Source organism: Pristis pectinata, chromosome 16, assembly GCF_009764475.1.
Source record: "Pristis pectinata isolate sPriPec2 chromosome 16, sPriPec2.1.pri, whole genome shotgun sequence".
NCBI lineage: Eukaryota > Metazoa > Chordata > Chondrichthyes > Rhinopristiformes > Pristidae > Pristis > Pristis pectinata.
The window spans coordinates 45,780,549-45,798,492 of record NC_067420.1 but is presented as its reverse complement, the minus strand read 5'-3'; the positions used below and the strand labels follow the sequence as shown (position 1 = coordinate 45,798,492).

At 42.1% G+C, this 17,944-nt stretch overlaps 1 protein-coding gene across 1 annotated transcript in view; it reads right to left on the bottom strand.

The window, feature by feature from the left end:
* LOC127578827 (myosin-7-like) overlaps positions 1–17,944 on the bottom strand; it is a 118,153-nt gene that overhangs the window by 81,335 nt on the left and 18,874 nt on the right. The window contains exons 10-15 of the mRNA XM_052031317.1: positions 16,421–16,519; positions 14,046–14,149; positions 8,408–8,546; positions 4,799–4,917; positions 3,267–3,416; positions 2,036–2,206 (exon numbers count right to left, since the gene is read on the bottom strand). Coding sequence (XP_051887277.1) covers positions 2,036–2,206; positions 3,267–3,416; positions 4,799–4,917; positions 8,408–8,546; positions 14,046–14,149; positions 16,421–16,519 — 782 coding nt within the window. The remainder of the gene's footprint in view (positions 1–2,035; positions 2,207–3,266; positions 3,417–4,798; positions 4,918–8,407; positions 8,547–14,045; positions 14,150–16,420; positions 16,520–17,944) is intronic.

The window sequence follows — 17,944 nt, the reverse complement described above, 5'->3', positions numbered from 1 at the left end:
CTGTTTATTTCTCACTCGACTGCTCTCGTATTCTACTTCTCCTTTCCTCATCAATGCCTTGATATTTCAAATTCTGAAATTATCCATACCCTCTGGATTACTGTTTCTTTCCTTTGATCTAATACAACCTTTAACTTCTTTATACCATTTCCTTATGACACAGAAGGAGGCCAATCTGTCTATTGTCCATATGTGCACAGAGTAATCCTATCAACCCCATTCCCCACATATTTCCCTGTAATATTCTCTCTGACATGTCCAGAAATAATTAACATTTCAGGTCAAGGACTCTTCATCAGAAGCAATGGAGGCTCTTCAGCCATGAAATTTTAACTGTTTCTCTTTCCACAGATGCTGTTTGACATGCTGAGTTTTTCCAGCTTTTACTGATCTTGTATATCCTATGCCAATTTGCACTTGGCTCAGATAATAATCCAGAAATGATCACCTTTGTGATTCTAGTTTTTAATTTGGACCATAGATGCTCGTATTCCATCAGCAGAACGTTCTTCCTAGTCCTATTTCATTGATTCCCACATGGACTACAACAATTGGATCTTTCCCCTTCCATTCAAAATTCCCTCTCCAGCTCCAAGGATACATCCTTAGTGCCAGCGCTGGGTAGCAACACACCCTTCAGGACTTACTCACACAGCTGTAGTGAACAAATCTATCCCCCTAATTATAATGTCCCATATCCTATAATACCACTGATTCCTTTCAAGCCCCTCCCAGCTTGAACAGCCTTCTATAAAATGGTGGTGTAATCAGATTGCTCAACCATCCTGCAGTTGAGCAAACTGATCACAGCCACAAAGGCTGCAAGAACCTTTTACCTGTTGGACAGCTGCAAGAATTGAGACTTAGAACATACGATAGTACATCTACTTCTCGGACTACAGACTTCTCCAACACTATCATCTGAATTCCCACACCTGTTTCATTTGTTGTCACACAGTCCTGCCCTCTTGACTGAGAGATTGTACAATATTAACTCTAAGGTGTGACTGCCTCCTAGAACAAGGTGTTCAGGTAATTTTCCCCCTTCCTTGTGCATTGCATTCTCCAAATCTCAGGCTCCAGTGCACCAATTCTGAGAAGAGTTGATTGAGGTGTAGACATCAGTGCATACGCACACACTATGGATCCTGATGATTTCTACTAACTCCATACATTACAAGTACAATACATCACCCTGCCCTACCATGTCAGTAAATAAACATTTTTTTCTAGTTTAATCACTTTATTTAATTCTGTCACCATCACCCTTACCTCACAGAAGTGTCTTTTTCAAAGTCAACATTACACAGTTGCTGCACTCAGGATGCTGGGCTAAAAACATGATGTTGCTTTTTGTTGGGACCATAGGTTTATATTCCCAGGTAATGCCAACTAAGTCACCTGACTTCAATTAATCAGTTCTAGCTGGTTACCCAATTCCCTGGGGGACTAAAGGCTACTTTATATCATTACTACAAGGTGAAGAGAAAATTTAAAGGTAAGATTAAAATGTTTTCAACACATTTTTAAAATGAAAATAAAAGATTGCCTTGCTCATCAAAGTCCACACCCACAGACACTGCATTCAGAAGACAGTAAACTACACAGTAGATCATAAGGAACATCCTTAAGGAGGAAGGAGCTGAAGAGCAGTGAAAGGGTTCCAGCAGGGGCTTCCTGAGCCTCTAGGGTGAGCACTGCGGGCAGTGAAAAGTGCAGAGTAATTAAAATCAAAATTGCACAAGAAATCAGAATTGGAGTAGCACTGAGATCTCAGAGGGCTGTCGGACTGGAGATTTCAGAGACAAGATGGGGCATAACCTTGGAGGGAATAGAACACTTAAAACACTCTCTGCCCCTTGTGGAACAGTTGGATTTAGTATGTTTGGTTGCGAGGATGAAGCCTATGAAGAGATCAGTAAATTAGAACAATTTGTCAAGTGTTACAAAAATATGAATGTCTACTGATCTTTTCCCTAACATCAAGCACATATTTTATACTTAAAGGAGATAAATGGTTTGTGCAAGTTTATACCTTTTCAATAAGATCAATACAAGCCTGCAGATCCAGACCAAAGTCAATGAAGACCCAGTCGATACCTTCCCTCTTGTACTCCTCCTGCTCCAGCACAAACATATGATGATTGAAAAACTGTTGCAGCTTTTCGTTGGTGAAGTTGATGCAGAGTTGCTCAAAACTGTTATACTGTAGGTCCAGAGAAATAGAGAGGGGGAGAAAAGGGGTTTAAAAAAAACATGAAGGAGGGAGAGGGAAAATAGATAGGGAGAAAGGAATAGAAAGGATTGGGAAAGAAGGAAAGAATGAGGCAAAGGAGAGAGAGAAAGGATTGGAGGAGGGGCAAGGTGTTGAGAAGAGAAAGAGGGAGGAAAAGCCAGACGAGAGTGGGAAGCAGAGAGACAGGAAGGTGGTAGAGGGAAGGAAGACAGGAGGGAGAGAGAAAGAAAAAACAGGCAGTTGGAGGGAGTGGAAGGGAGGTTGGTGAAGGGAGAGGAGCATGGACAAAGGGGATGGAAAGAGAGGAAAGGTGAGGAGGACAAACAGCAAGAAAAGAGAACCAGGGAAAGAGAGTTAGGAGAGAAAGGGAAGATGGGGGGAGAAAAGAGAGTGTTATAGTTAATGAAGTATTCAGTCTATGTGATTGATGAACTCAAATACAGTAAAGCTGAGCAATAATTTCTGGTGTAAATGTCATTCTGCAGTTTTCAGCATAGACTGTGTGTCTTGTGCTGTTAAGTGCATTCTCAGTGTGAGAAGTTCAACCCCCTGCTTAATCCAGGTTATCAAGTGAAGGAGGTCAAAACAAGTCAGGGATTTATCCATTGTTTCTCTCCTGGGCACACCAACAACAAGGACCCCGAACTTCCCCTACCCACATCCCTGCCCCCAATTTCCCCCACCCAAATCTGATACATTCAGCTTCAAGTCTCCTTGTGATTCTTTTCTTCCCCTGGTTCTTTCCCACCCCTCAGCAACTCACCACCACTTGGTGAATTTGTACACAGTTTGCAACATTGAAGATAGTCTCTCTAGTTTATCCGTGCTGATAGATTTTTAGACTGTGACCAACTCCTTGAAGCTCGAGAACAGTTTTGCTGAGGTCATTTCAAAATCTTTCTTCAGCATAAGAACAACACTTGCTGTGGGTCAGATCTGCTACATAATCACAATCTGTGGACTCTGCACCTGGTGCCATGAAACTTTCTATCAGGTTACCTCTCAAGTGGTTGCATATTGAAAATCTTACCTCAAATATTTCAAAGCCTGCAATGTCCAGGACTCCAATGAAAAACTGCCTTGATAACTTTGTGTCCAAAGTTTTATTGATGCGTTGAACTAGCCACTTAAACATACGATCGTAAGTAGCCTTTGCCAGTGCCCCTACAGCATAGTTAACCTGGAGGAGATAAAATATCATTTCACATATGCTGAACAGTTTTCTACCGAGGATCAATAATAACCATTATGTGTTCCAGCAACCCCTGCATTACTGCCCCTTTGACAACAACATAACCTTATGTAACTTAGCAAAACACCCCAAGAGCATTATCAAACAAATAACAGTGAACCACATAAGGAGAGATTAGGAGTCAGGACCAAGGAGTCATGTCTATCCCTCCAGTCACACTTCTGAAGCATTAGGGGATTTTGTCCCACATCTATTGCTGTATAAGTTGGTCAGAAGTCAAAACTCAGGGTGTAAACTGTGTTAGGATCCGAAAACTCACAAATCTAACTGTGTTGTGGAAGCACTTCCACCAAGGAATCTAAGGATTTCAGGGGAAAGCCCTGTACCCAGTGTAGATAGACAAAAAGTTTGGCATGGACACAGTGGACTGAAGGGCCCATTTCTGTGCTGTACAACTGTATGATTCTGCCCCAATCTAAAGAGTGTTTGGAGATGGACAATTAATCTAAATCATACTCACATGTCATGAAATAATGAAAATAAACATGGCTCCTGATCTTCGAGTGAAGCACAGACAGGGAGGGATTTCCTATGCTGGAAGTTCCTATCTCTGTCTGCCTTCTGCCAAGACTCTAGTATGCTAAACCAGCTTGAGGTGCTTGATAGTGGCTCTCCTGATGAGCCTTGACCAAGAGCTCTCAAATATTTTTCATTATTGTGTGAAGGGGAATCAGTTCCTTGCCCTCCTGTAGTGTGCCGAACCCCAACAACCCAAGCACACTACCAGATACCCCAAGCCCACTGCCAGGTGCCCAGTCATCTGTGGAATCAGAAGCAGAGGACAGTGAGATGCCCTGAAGTGCCTAAGCAGCATTAGGGCTCCAGAAAGAGTACTCAATTGGTACAAATTGTTAGAACTGATATTCGAGCCTGGTCTGCAACATTCCAGATGAAGAAATAGGATCAGCGACTTCAGGCTGCAATAATCATGTAGCGGGTGTGGTCAGCACTGAAAATGCACACAGGAAGCAAGAAGTCCAGGCTTTGGAATGCCCTGATCTAAACACCCGTACTCTAAGTGCTTGGCCAAACAAACTTCGGTTCCTGACTGTGAGATTTTCTCATAGTTTTTGGTTGATCAATAAAATTTGTTGAGTCGAAGACATGGAGCACCATTGGATCAGATTGACCTTAAATCAGTTGTTAAGAAAATACTGGGTGCACATGATAGGGAAATTGATGTGAAAGAATTGTTCAGATTCACACTCAATTTACACCTCCACTAGTTCACACCACATATTCTCATGCCCACTCACCAACACAAGGATCCACACCAGTAATTTTGAACCAAATGCATCATGCTGTAGTACCTGAGCAACAGTCTGTCCCTTTGTCACGTATTCATTTCCTACTTTGACCCGTGGGTGGACGAGACCTTTCAGGAGGTCGGCAGAACTGATCCCCATCAGGTATGCAGCTTTGTCTGCATCTACAATATGAAGGACCAAGTTACCTTGAGAATAATCAGTCCACCAAGAACAAAACGAGTTCAAAGCTGGCTTCCCCAGGCCAAAAGAATCACTGACCACAGACAAGAGATTGACTAGGCTCCAAGAATGAATGATGAAATTACTCAGGACTACAGAATGACAGAAAGTCATAGGCATTTAAAGATTACTTAAATGTTGTGAGAGCGCCTGACTCCACCACCTTCCAAGGCAGCTCATTCCAGAGTTCAACCATTCTCTGGATAAAACTTCTTCCCCAGATATGCTCTAAATCTCCTATTGGCTTACCTTAAATGTATGCCCTCTCATCATAGACTCCTCTGCTAAGTTTCTCAAATCTACCCTATCTAGTCATAGAGTTAAACTTTTGACCCAACTCCTCCATGCCAACCAAGGTGCCCTCCTGAGCTAGTCCCAATTGCCTGTATTTGGCCCATATTCCTCTAAACCCTTCCTGTCTATGAACCTATCCAAATGTCTTTTAATGTTGTAATTATACCTGCCTCTAACACTTTAAACCATGGCAGCTCATTCCATATATTCACCACACCCTTGTGTGAAAAATTTGCCGCTCAGGTCCCCTTTAAATCTTCCCCCTCTTACCTGAAACCTACGCCCTCTAGTCTTCTGCTCCTTTACCCTGGGAAAAAGACTGTGGCTATCTACCACATTTTTTCCATGATTTTATAAGCCTCTATAAGGTCACCCCTCAGACTCCTTTGCTCAGGGGAAACAGCCCCAGCCCATCCACTCTCTCCTTATAACTCAAGCCCCCCATTCCAGGCAACATCCCTGTGAACCTTCATGCATTCTCTCTAGCTTAATCACATCCTTTCGACAGCGTGGCAACCAGAACTGCACACAATACTGCAACTGTGGTCTAACCAACATTTTGTACAACTGTAACTTGACATCCCAACTCTTGTACTCAGTGTCATGACTGATGAAGGCAAGCATGCCGTATGGCTTCTTCATAGCTTTGTTCTCCCTACTTTGACATGGAAAGTTGGGCAGACTGGTGGCAGATGGAATTTAATCCAGATAAGTATGAGGTAAATGGCAAGGACAATAGGAGCGATGATATACAGAAAGACCTTGGAGTGCAAGTCCATAGGTCTCTGAAAGTGGCAACACAGTTGGATAGAGTAGTGAAAAATATAGCAATAAAACAAGCTGCTGCAGGAACTCAGCGGGTCAAGCAGCATCTGTGAAGGCAAAGGGATGGTCAATGTTTCAGGTCAAGATCCTGCATCAGGACAGGTTGTTTATTTTTTGCTCCAGCTCCCAGCAATTGCAGTCTCTTATATCTCTAATGAAAAAGGTACTGGGTATGCTTGCAGTCATAGCCCAAGGCATTGAATATAAGGGTTGGGATGACATGTTGCAGCCATACAAAATATTGGTTGGACCACACTTGCAGTATTGTGTATAGTTGTGGTTGCCATACAGGAAGGATGTAGTAGCAACAGAAAGAGTGTAGAAGAGATTCACCAGGATGTTGCCTGGAATGGAGGGCTGTAGTTATATGGAGCAATTGGGTAGCTGGGTTTATTCTCACTGGAACGTAGCAGGCTGAGGGGTGAGAGGTTTACAAAATTATGAGGGACATAGATAGGGCAGATAGTCATAATCTTTTTTCCAGGGTAGTCTAGAAGTAGGCACAGCTTTAAGTTGAGAGGGGAAAATTGTAAAGGAGATCTGAGGGGTAAGTTTTTCACACAGAGGGTGGTGAACTTCTGGAACGAGCTGCCAGAGGAGGCAGTGAAGGCAGATACAATTACAAGGCAGTTGGATAGGAACTAGGATAAGAATGACATAGAGGGATTTGGCCTAACGCAGGCAAATGGGATTAGCATAGATAGGCATCACAGTTGGCATGGACAAAGTGGGCCCAAAGGGCCCATTTCTGTGCTGTATTCCAAGCAGGCTATGACTGGTTGGAATCTGGAATGCACTCCCTGAGTGGTTGGTGGAAGCAAATACTCTCATAACATTTAAGCATTTAAGAGTATTAAGACGAAGATTTGAATTGCCAAGGTATAGAAGGCTACAAAGCAAGTGCTGGTAAATGGGATTGGTGTAGATGAATAATTAATGGTTGACATGTACATTGTGGACTAAAGAGGTTATTTCTATGCTGTATGACTCTATGACTTTCTGACTCAGCTGTGGCCAATAAACATTTAATAATCTGTCTCAGCAACACTGCACCTAACCCTAGTGCTTGGCTAAACTCTGCTGTGAAGTTAAAAAGCAGGCAGTAAAATAGACCAACCCCTTGGAGTGCGTGACAGGCAATGTAAAGGAAGCATTTTTCTGTATCTAACCCTTTTTCTTTTAAAATAACTTAATAAAGTATCACATCAAAATTCTCGAATTAAAATGTTTTCCTCTGTGTTCAGGAAGCAATCTTCAGTGTTCACGTCTCAGAAGGCCTAAAGCAAGCTGGCAGACGTGGTGTGCTTCCTGCCCAGGAGTACCCAGGCATAAATATAACATCAGAAGAGGGGTAGTCAGCATAGATGGACTCACTCAATAACCTGCTCCCTTTATCTGTGAATGACCAGTCCCAGGAGCAAACCAATGAGGTGGCCACTGACAACCTCGCCTCCCACCACCCCCTCACCAGGTGGGCAAAAATCAGGAGCGTGTGGCTGAAGTGCAATAAAAACCTGAGAAACAGCCCCTTCAGGTACTTGAAGAAGCACAACAGCCTCCCACATTCTATGAACATATGGCACACAGACTCATCCAGGCCCTAGAAATGACGGTCAGCCTACGATTCCATGAACCATCTTAAAAAATACGTTGCATGAGACTGCTCTGCCCAACATTCTCCATCCTGGGACTCCAATGTACAATGGTATCTTGCTTAGCACTTAGGGTTAGGGACTCAGGAACAAGGGAGTTAATAAAATCAGAGCTAAAAGGAGTCATTATATATGGAATGATACTCTACTGACAATGCTGCTGTGCTGGAAGACTGGCATTTGCTGTGCCAGCAAACTTAGTGTCAGGAACTAGGTGTGAACCCTTGCCTTCCCTAATGGCATTCCTGCAGTAACGTATCACCCACAACCTAATGTGGAGAGACTGCCTGTGGGGCGGGTGTTGGTTAGTGCAGGCCTGTATCCTGGCCAGCACAGTGAGTACATTGGGTTAGGGACGGCTGGGTAGACAGCAGCTTCTGGCACCTCTAACAGGAGGTGATGAGGGAGGCTGTAGCGTCTGGGTGGTCCGTCATAAAAATGGAAAAGATGCTACCAGTCCTAGCAAATGGCATGCACTCAGGATACACCCCTGAACTGCACCACTGATCCCGGCCTGCATAACTCACAGTCAACTTCCCCACACCAAGCAAAGAACAATTCATTGCCGCTGGAGCACCAGCAAGCAGGGCATGAGTCTGTGCCAGGTTCCGGCAGAGATAGAACTTTACTCTGTATCTATGAGAGAAGCCATTGGCCTTACTTTCAGTTCCATCTGGTTCAGCCTGCTCCTCTCGTTGTTTCTGTTTGAACTTCATATTTCCAAAGTGCATGATCGCTCCCACTATCTTGTAGCAGCCATACTTCTCATCTGCGCTGAAGCCCAATATGTCCATGGCATGCTATTTAAACAAAAATCAGATATAAATAATTCTCCCTGGTTATATTTATTTCCATGTCAGTCTCTGACAATGCACTATTGTTCTCCGGACCATGATTTGACTACCTCTAGATGTTGCAGAATTGCTACTACCAGCTTTAGGGTTGCATCCTGAGACAGTATCCTACACCCAACCATCTTCAACTCCTCCAGTGATGACCTTCTTCCATTCAAAAGTCAGAATGGCAATTTTTACTTATGATTGGACAATGACCAATTCCAATTGCAACTCATGAAATGAAGCATTTCATGTCTGCATGCAGCAAGATCTGCACAACGTTCAGCACAGGGTGGTAGGTGGTAAGTAAGATTTGTGACAGGCGGTGAACATCTTCAACAAGGGTGAGTCTTACCATTTACTTGGGATATTCAATGGCATAACTATCACTCAGTTCCCTACCATCACCATTGACCAGAAACCCAACCAAACCAGCCACATAAATATTATGGCTACAAGAGAGGCCAGAGGCTGGGTATCCTGTGTCAAAGGACTCACATACTGACTTCACAAATATGAGTCAGGAGTATGACAGGATGCCTTCCACTTGCCTAGCTAAGTACAGTTTCATGAGGACAGAGCAGCTTGACCAGCACCCAAGTTTTAAGCTCCACATAGTATGACACTCTGGATTTTAAAGAGTTTTAGCGGTTGATCTCTTTCTATAGTTAGGTTTTCCAACTAGCATTTAACACATAAGTTAATTTTGACATTGATTAAGCATGTGAAAGAAACTATGAATTAGAGGTAAATACGTTGCTTACTGGTGGCAGTTGCACAATTAGGTGGTTAGGGAGACCTGGATGCCAGATAATTACTATCAGCAGAGACTGACTCAGTTCTCAGGAATTTCAGCTAGAATAACTTTAGAAGGATTTTACTAATATAGGCAGTAAGGAGCATGGAGACCACTTCTGCGGAGTATTGCTTCAGTAAAACTGGACGATTGTGAGTAAATGAATTCGGTGCAGTGAGTTGGGGAAATGTTGTTCTGGTACTTAATTTCCACATTCCTCAACAACCACAGGTGCAGGAAGTATCATCACTGAAGGAATTCCAGGACCAGGTCCAGGTCCAGGACCAGGTGATATCACTGAAGTGCACCCACCAAGCTGAGTATTTCAGCCATTAAACATTTCAGGAAATGGTTGCCTCACATCACATGACCTTGGAGACAGATGGACCGCATGACTGCCAGACAGACAAAATGGAGCAGGAAGGTGGTTCAGCAGATCCTCGAGAGTATTTTGTCAGAGTAGAGGGCTCCTCTGGGGAGTGTGGCCACAGCCATAACTTTAACAACATAGGTTGTACAGGGAGGAAGGAGAGTATTCAAGGGAGTAATAGTTCTTGGACATACCATAGTTTGGGGAGCAGACAACCATTTCTAGTCACAGATATAATTCCAGAATGTTATGTTGCCTCCCTTTTTTGGAATTTTGGAACAGGAGACAGATCAACCAGATTATGGTCCACAATCAATATGAACAAAATTGGTAGAAAAAGGATGAAGGTCTGCAGGAAGCTTTTAAGGAGTTAGGAATGAGATAAGAAATAAGACTGAATGACTCTTCATACTATGCATCAGCATATATAGCAATAAGAAGGCAATTGGTTGGAAGGAGAGGTGTAGATTCTTGGTGCATTGTTGCCAGTCTGGCAAGGTAGGACCTACATAGCCCAGATAGATTGCACCTCAACGGAGGCAGGGCCAACATCATCTCTTTCTGATTTGCTGGAACTGTTGGGAAGGGTTTAAGTTAGGTTGGTAGCTGGGACTAAATATATAGTTCTATGTCTGCTCTTTGAAATTGAAATCCAATTGTCCCTCTCATCCCACTCTCTTCCCATAACACTGTTGATTAATGTGGATTATTATAAACTTTGCCCCGGTGAGAAGAACCAAGTAACAGAGCAAACGCAGAAACTAAACTGAGAAAATACTACCGCCTTTACTGCTTCAACCACCGCCTAAATATTTTCATTTAATATTTTGTCTGATAACAAAAGCACATTTCTTATAGCACCTGATATTCCTCATTTAACATGAAATGAATGATACAATAGTTAACATCAAATAACCAATCTTGTTGTTCAAGGCACCAGTTAATTCAGTACTAACTTGGAATTAAACACAAGGCCAAAGAGGTCAGGAGGATCACATTTGTTTATTGAGTCAGTAAGGATCAATCATTAATATTTCATGTGTACTGGAGATGAGTAATTCCATCACCTTGTCCTGCCTTCCCACTGCTGGAAACACAGCTCCAGGAAAATACAGGAATCTTAATATGGAAGATTCTCCAGGAATTTACAAACTTTGATTTCATGGGGCAGATGTTGCTTTGCATTGTTAGCAAAAGTTAACGTGGGCCTCTTATGGACTGAAACAGGAGAAATTATGTTGGAGAGTTAGGAAATGGCAGAGTAATTAATCAAATATCTAGTATACGTCTTCACAGAAGACATAGAAAGACTCCTGGAAACAGTGGAGAACAACAGGTCTGTTGTGGATGAGACTGTGTTTATTAATTAGTATTAATAAAAGTAGGTATAGGCAACCCCCACCTTACGCAAGTTCGGGTAGTGGATATTTGCCCTTGTGGAATTCACAAATCACTACCAAAAAATCTGGGATACGGAATAAAAACTCATTCTTACAGAATTTATGTGAAAGTAAATAAATAAACACAGAATGTATTCTTTTCACATGCATTTCTTGATGCACACGCAGATGACGTGGCTTTGTGTTATGGAAAACAGTGATACAGACCGTTTTCTAGGAATGCAACTGCCCCACCTCCTAATGTGGGGGTCTCCTACTGGAGAAACTAATGGGACTGAAAATCAATAAACCCCCACTATGACCAGTATCCCAAAACTTTGTCAGAAGTGGCAATGGAAGTAGTGAATGCTGGTTGTCATCTTCCAAAATTCCATAGATTCTAGAAAAGTTCTCACAGTTTGAAAGATAGCAAATGTTACAGAGTGGTTAAAAAAAGATGGGGTAAAAACAGGGAACTAGAGCCACTTAGCCTCTAAGGCCTTTGACAAGGACCCAAATGAAGAAGTTAGAGCCCAAGGGATCCAAAGCAAGTTGGTAAATTGGATCCAAAATTGGCTTGTTAATAGGAGGCAGAGAGTGATTGTGGAAGCCGTTTTTAGGATTGGAAGCCTGTGACCAAGTAGAGTATCACAGGGATCAATGGTGGGATTCTTACTGTTTGGATATGAAGGTCAGACATCTGATTAGTAAACTTGCAGATGACAGAAGAATCTCCATCGCATTTTCTCCACTGATGAAACATTCCACACAGGTGCCTCTGAAATATCTTCCTTCTTCCTGAACTGTGGCCACCCCTCCACAGCCCTTGACCACATCTCATCTATTTTCCACACCTCTGCTCTCACTTCCTCTCCTCCCAGAGTAGGAACAATGTTCCCCTCATCCTCACACATTCTACCCCACCAGCTTCCTCATTCAACAGACCATCCTTCGCAACTTCTGCCAGCTTAAACAAGATTCCACTGCCAGACATATATTACCCTCCCCTCACTTTTAACCACTTCAATGGGATTCCTTCCTTCTCAACTCCCTGGTCCACTCTTCAGTCCCCAATCGTTCCCCATCTTAAGAGGCTTTCCCATGCAACCACAGGAGATGCAACACCTGTACTTTAATCTCTTCCCTTCCCACCAGTAAGGGACAGTCTTTCCAGGTAAAGCTGTGATTTATTTGCACTTCTTCCAATCTAATGTACTGCATTCAGTGATCTCTCCGATGGAGAAACAAAATGCAAAATGCGTGATTGCTTTGCGGAGCACCTACATTCAGTCCATAGGAGTGACCTCAGCTTCTGGTTGCCTGCCACTCTCACTCCTTATCCCACTCATCTGTCTGTTGCCTCCAACACTCTTACAACACGGCCCAATGAAAGCATGCAGAAGTCATCCAGACTCCATACTGAATTCCCCAAATTGAAGTAACTCAGTCTTCCTGTCTCCCTTTATTAGAACAGGTCATTTCTTGTCTGTCATCATTTTGGCTCAGTTTTTCTTTCTCTGTTAGTGTAGCCATGCCTAATGGGCATCTCCTGCAGCCTTGCTGTGATTTTGATAACAAAGAGCTTCAATATTGAGGCTGGAGGAGAAGCCTGACTGGAGAGATTCTAACATGGGATTCTGAGGAAGGTTTGAGAGAGGCTGCACAATCATAGGCTTTTGAGGGAAATGGGAGATTGGAGATGGAAGAAGTCAGAGTGGTTAAGGAAGCATTTATTGTGACAGGTGGTAATTATGGCTAAAAATTGCAACACATGAATACAAGAAAATAGGAGCAGAAATAGGCCATGTGGCCCCTCAAGCCTGTCCTGCTGTACAATATAATCATGGCTGATCTGCTCCAGACCTCAACTCCTCTTCTGTGCCAGTTCCACATTGCCCTCAATTCCCTGATCTTTCAAAAATTTATCTTTAAATATCTCCAGTGATCCAGTATCCACAACACTCCAATGTGGAGAATTCCAGAGGTTTACCATCTTCTGCGTGAAGAAATTCCTATGCATCACACCTCACCTCTCCTAAACAACCTCAATGATGTTCCCTTGTTCAAAACTCTCTCAACAGTGGAAGCATCTCAATATCTACCCTGTAATGCCCCTTTAAGATCTTATATGTTTCAATAAGATCACACCTCATTCTTCTAAATTTCAAATACAGATATAACTTTTTTTAGCTCTCTGTTATAGGACAATTCTCTCATCATAGTAATTAAACATAAATCTCTTCTGGATTCCCCCCATGGCTACTACATATTTTTCTAAGGAGATCCAAATTGTACAAAATACTACAGGTTTAGCCTCAACAACACCCTGTACAATTGTACAATACTTCTCTATTCTAAACTCCAGACTCCTTACAATAAAAAAACAATAATCCATTTGCTGTCCTAACTACTTGCTGTATCTGCCTGCTAACTTTTTGTGCTTCATGGGCAAGAACACCTAGATTCCTCTGCACTCCACTCATTTGCAATCCCTCTCCACTTAAATAACAGCCTGCCTTTTGATTCCTCCTGCCAAAGTGGATGACCTGGCATATTCCTACATTAAACTCCATTGGCCACAGTTTTTCCTTACTCACTCAACGTATCTGTATCCTGTTGCAAAGTCCAATGTCCTCACTGCATCATGTCCTCCCACTTATTGTTGTGTCATCAGCAAACATGGATATCTTACACTCTGATAATAATAATTGAGGCCCAAGAACTAATCCTTACATTCTTCCTGACTTAAAAGCACACATTTATTCCAACTCTCTGTGCTCCATGTGATAACCTCTTTTCAATCCATGCTAACGCACATCCCCCCCATTATTGTGAACTTCTATCTTGTGTACCAGCCTCTTATGTGTTGCTGTTTTTCCTTTCCCCAATTACTGATTAACATCATATGAAATACTTACATCAGTTGCCATGAGTTCTTCCCCATCATCCAGGTTGTCCACTAAAACAACCCCTTGAGAACAGAAGTGATAATCAAAGGGATTGTTGCTCACCAGTAACATATCTGGAAAAGAGAAACATCATCAGTGAGGAAATTCTAATACCCAAAAATAGTATTTTCAGGGCTAAGCACTGTCGTCATTTGAAACATAGACTTTCCTTTCCCTCTGTTTTGGTGATATGAAGAACAGATGTTTAGATCCTGATGAAATTAAGTTCTATGTATCTTACTTACCTGCGCCTTAGATCTAGTACAGACCATAATAATCCACAAACCTCCAGTGGAGTTCTGACTTATTCTAGAGAGCAAGACTATTATGGGAGTGTTGATAAATTGGGGAAGGATGAAATTTACTGGAAAAATGCAGTGGAGCAAACTTCTTACAGAAAGTCTAATTGCCTAAAGGATAGTGGGTAAAGAGTGTTGGCAAACCCAAGGTGAAACTATTCAAGATCCAATGCAATGTGGCAGCCTCTCCTTTACATGGTTCCCTGTTGGTGGCATGAGGTGAAGAACGGGAAAATGCTTCACTGGTAGTTTCCTGATCACGGATAGGGCAACAATCCTGCAGTAAGGGATGAGAGATGCCAATGGTTGTACTCTGCTAGAGTTGTAGGATCATGTTGATCTCCCATCTGAATGATTTTGAACCAGAATATACACAGAGTTTCAATGACAAATCCAGGTGTGTTCACCTCAAAGGCTTTGATGGGTGGGCACAGTCCTTCTGTGCGCCAACCTCATTTGCCATGTATTTTTTTTATAATTTTCTTTCAAATACAGAAATATGCATAAAACCCTAGAGTGAATTTCTTTGCTGGCAGGATGGGCCATTAACAATGACACTTGGTACAATCTCTTTTGAGCAAAGGGAGGTGCCCAGAAATGGGTCCACAAAGACAAAGCCCATGAAACAACAAATAAATCTACAATAAATACTGAAATAAAAACAGAAAATGATGGGAGCACTCAGCAGGTTGAGGGTACCTGCGGAAAGAGAAACAAAGCTAATGTTTAGTTTTGAAATGCTAACTCTTTCCACAAATGCTGAGTTTTACCTGCATTTTCTGCTTGTGTTTCAGATTTCTAACATTTGTTTTTTTTTTTGGTTTACAACAGATTCTGACTATATAATATTCTCAGAGTCTTTAAGTCTGCATTTCCACGTAGAAGAGCTTGATTAAAACTGCAAGCAATGATATGTTGGAGATGGTAGGAAGAGTGTTCTGTCTATTGCCAGGAAGTAATGTTGATGTTGAAATCCACCCTCTTTCACATTGTTCTATTTGTAAAAATTAAATTTTCTCCAATTTTCTTCACTTAACAGCCAGAGTTCACTAAATGTCTGAATAGCCACAATATTCATGATGATTTGTACTGCTCCAGTGTTAACTTCACACCTTTAACCACCTTCAATTTTACAAAATATTAATTGTCGATTAAATTCTGCAGAGAAACAAATCTGGTGAATACTTCACAAAATGACAACCATCAATGGCTCTCCAGCCCAATGGGAAGCCCCATTCCTTCAGCAGGTTACTTGTTTCAGGAGATTTTAAAATGTCTGATCTTGTTCTCTCTGTCCTTATTTTTCCTCTCTCTCAATTCAGTTTATTTTCCCTTTACTTTCCTTTCTGTACTTAAGTGACTCCAATTCATTTTCCTTCCCAGCCTTTACACTGTTTATTTCCTAATCCCATCAAGCAATTGGTTTAGACCACACTGTTGATCCCATTGTTTCTGATGTGCTGTTACCATTGTTCAACCATTTTCAGTGCACTCCTAGACAAGAACTTGTGAAAAGTTAAATGTTTAATTGTAAGTTTAAATAATGGGATTTGGCTTGGGATGGCTCAGTTCCCCAATTCAGCCAAATCAGACCCAGATTCTTGCAGTGCAGTGTTTAAATGACATCCTCACCCAAATCGAGACAATATAGTGGGCAGAATGGCCTGTCCAGTGCTGTAATGTTCTATATTCTATTCTATATATTCAAATCACCATTCCCCAGTATGAGGCAGGACAGTGATATTTAACCCAACCTAATCCAGATCCTTGATATCCATTTAGCAAAAAATGGCCACTGGATCTTGAAAAGGAAAACATTGGTTGACATTGACCTTGGATAACATAGGCTGCTGTGGCTATTTGAACTATTTCTGCAGAAAAGTGGCCACCTTGATAATCAATCCAGGGTTTAAAATTTGGCCTTTCCTCACCTAAGTGCCTCAACACTGTATGAACCCTTTGAGGTTGGGAATGCTTACAAGTTATTAGAATGGAGAGCATTTCATCATTTGGGAATGATGCCAAGTTATTTCCATTTCCACTCACCAAACAGCTCTGGTTTTTTGCCAGAGAAGATCTGGTAATAAATGTGATAACTCCTTTCACCAGGCTGCTGAAAGATCACTCTTGATTTTTCAAGGAGATCTGAAAGTCAAAGGTTAAATATTATGACAGTTCAATATATTTGCCTTCTTACCAAACAGAATGGTTGTAACCAGCTCCATGCAGCACAACTAAACTGGACTTCAAAGAAACAATATGAGAACTTACTTCTGAGACTGGGACCTGTATGGGCTTCAGTGATTACTCAGTGTTCACTGAGTGAACAGGGCAGGGCACTGAAGCAGGGCTTCACTGAGTAATCACAAGTCACAATACAGCTCTTGCAGATAAGTATGGGGTTCTTCAGGGTTGTTTGGAGTTAAATAGAAATTGTATTTTATCCTCCTTGACTTGTTCTTCTTCACAAGTTGAAACATATTGTCCGTATCTATTCTATCAGACCCTTCCATAAGCTGAATAATTTGCAGAGGAGGGTTCCAATTCTTTTATCTAGAGTTGGAATAAATGGGTCATTTCCAGACTAGAGGAATGAAACTAGTGGAGTACCCCAGGGATCAGTCTTGGCTCTCAATTTTTTATGATTTACATTATGACCTGGAGTAGAGAACAAAATGTAAGGTTTCCAAGTTTGCCAATGAGATGAAGATTGGTGGAAGGGTATGTCGTGATAAAGACATTTGTGATTCACTGATAGATTAACCTGCTGAATGCAGTTCAATGTGGGGAAGTATATGGTAATGCACTTCAATGAGAGGAATAAAAAGGGGAATTATTATCTAAATAGAGAGAGACTGCGAAATGAGTGAAATTCAGAAGGATCTGGGTGCACTAGTGCATCAAAAGTTAGCAAGCAGGCCCAACGAGTAACAGAGAACAGAATGCTGGAAGAACTCAGCAGGTCAAGCAGCATCTGTGGAGGCAAAAGGTGTATGTTGACATTTTGGGTCAAAACTTTGCATCAAGACTGTGAAGGAAGAGGAATGATTGCCAGTATATATGAGGGACAGGTGGAACAGAGGCTGGTAGGTGAAAGGTGGAGTCAGATGTGGGTAGGTGGGAAGTGGGAGGGGATGGAAAAGGTAAACAAAGGGAGGAGAAACCAAAGTGAGCAGGTGAGTAAACGTGGGAGGAGAACACCAGGGGTGTAGGTTACCTGAAATTAGAAAACTTAATGTTCGAACCATTGGGCTGCAAGCTACCCTAGTGGAATATGAGATGTTCTTCCAATTTGTGTTTGGTCTTACCAGAGCAATGGAGAAGGGCACTGTGGGAGGGATGGAGAGTTAAAATGACAAGCAGATGGAAACTCATGCAAATGGAAAGTTGAGATGGCCATTGCGGACAGAGTGCAGTTGCTCTGCAAACCAGTTGCCTAGTCTATGCTTGGTTTCTCCAATGTAGAAGAAGGCCACATTGTGATTACTAATTGCACTAGACCAAATTGGAAAGAGGTGAAGGTGAATCTCTGCCTCACTTGGAAGGGCTGTGTTGGTCCCTGAATTGTGG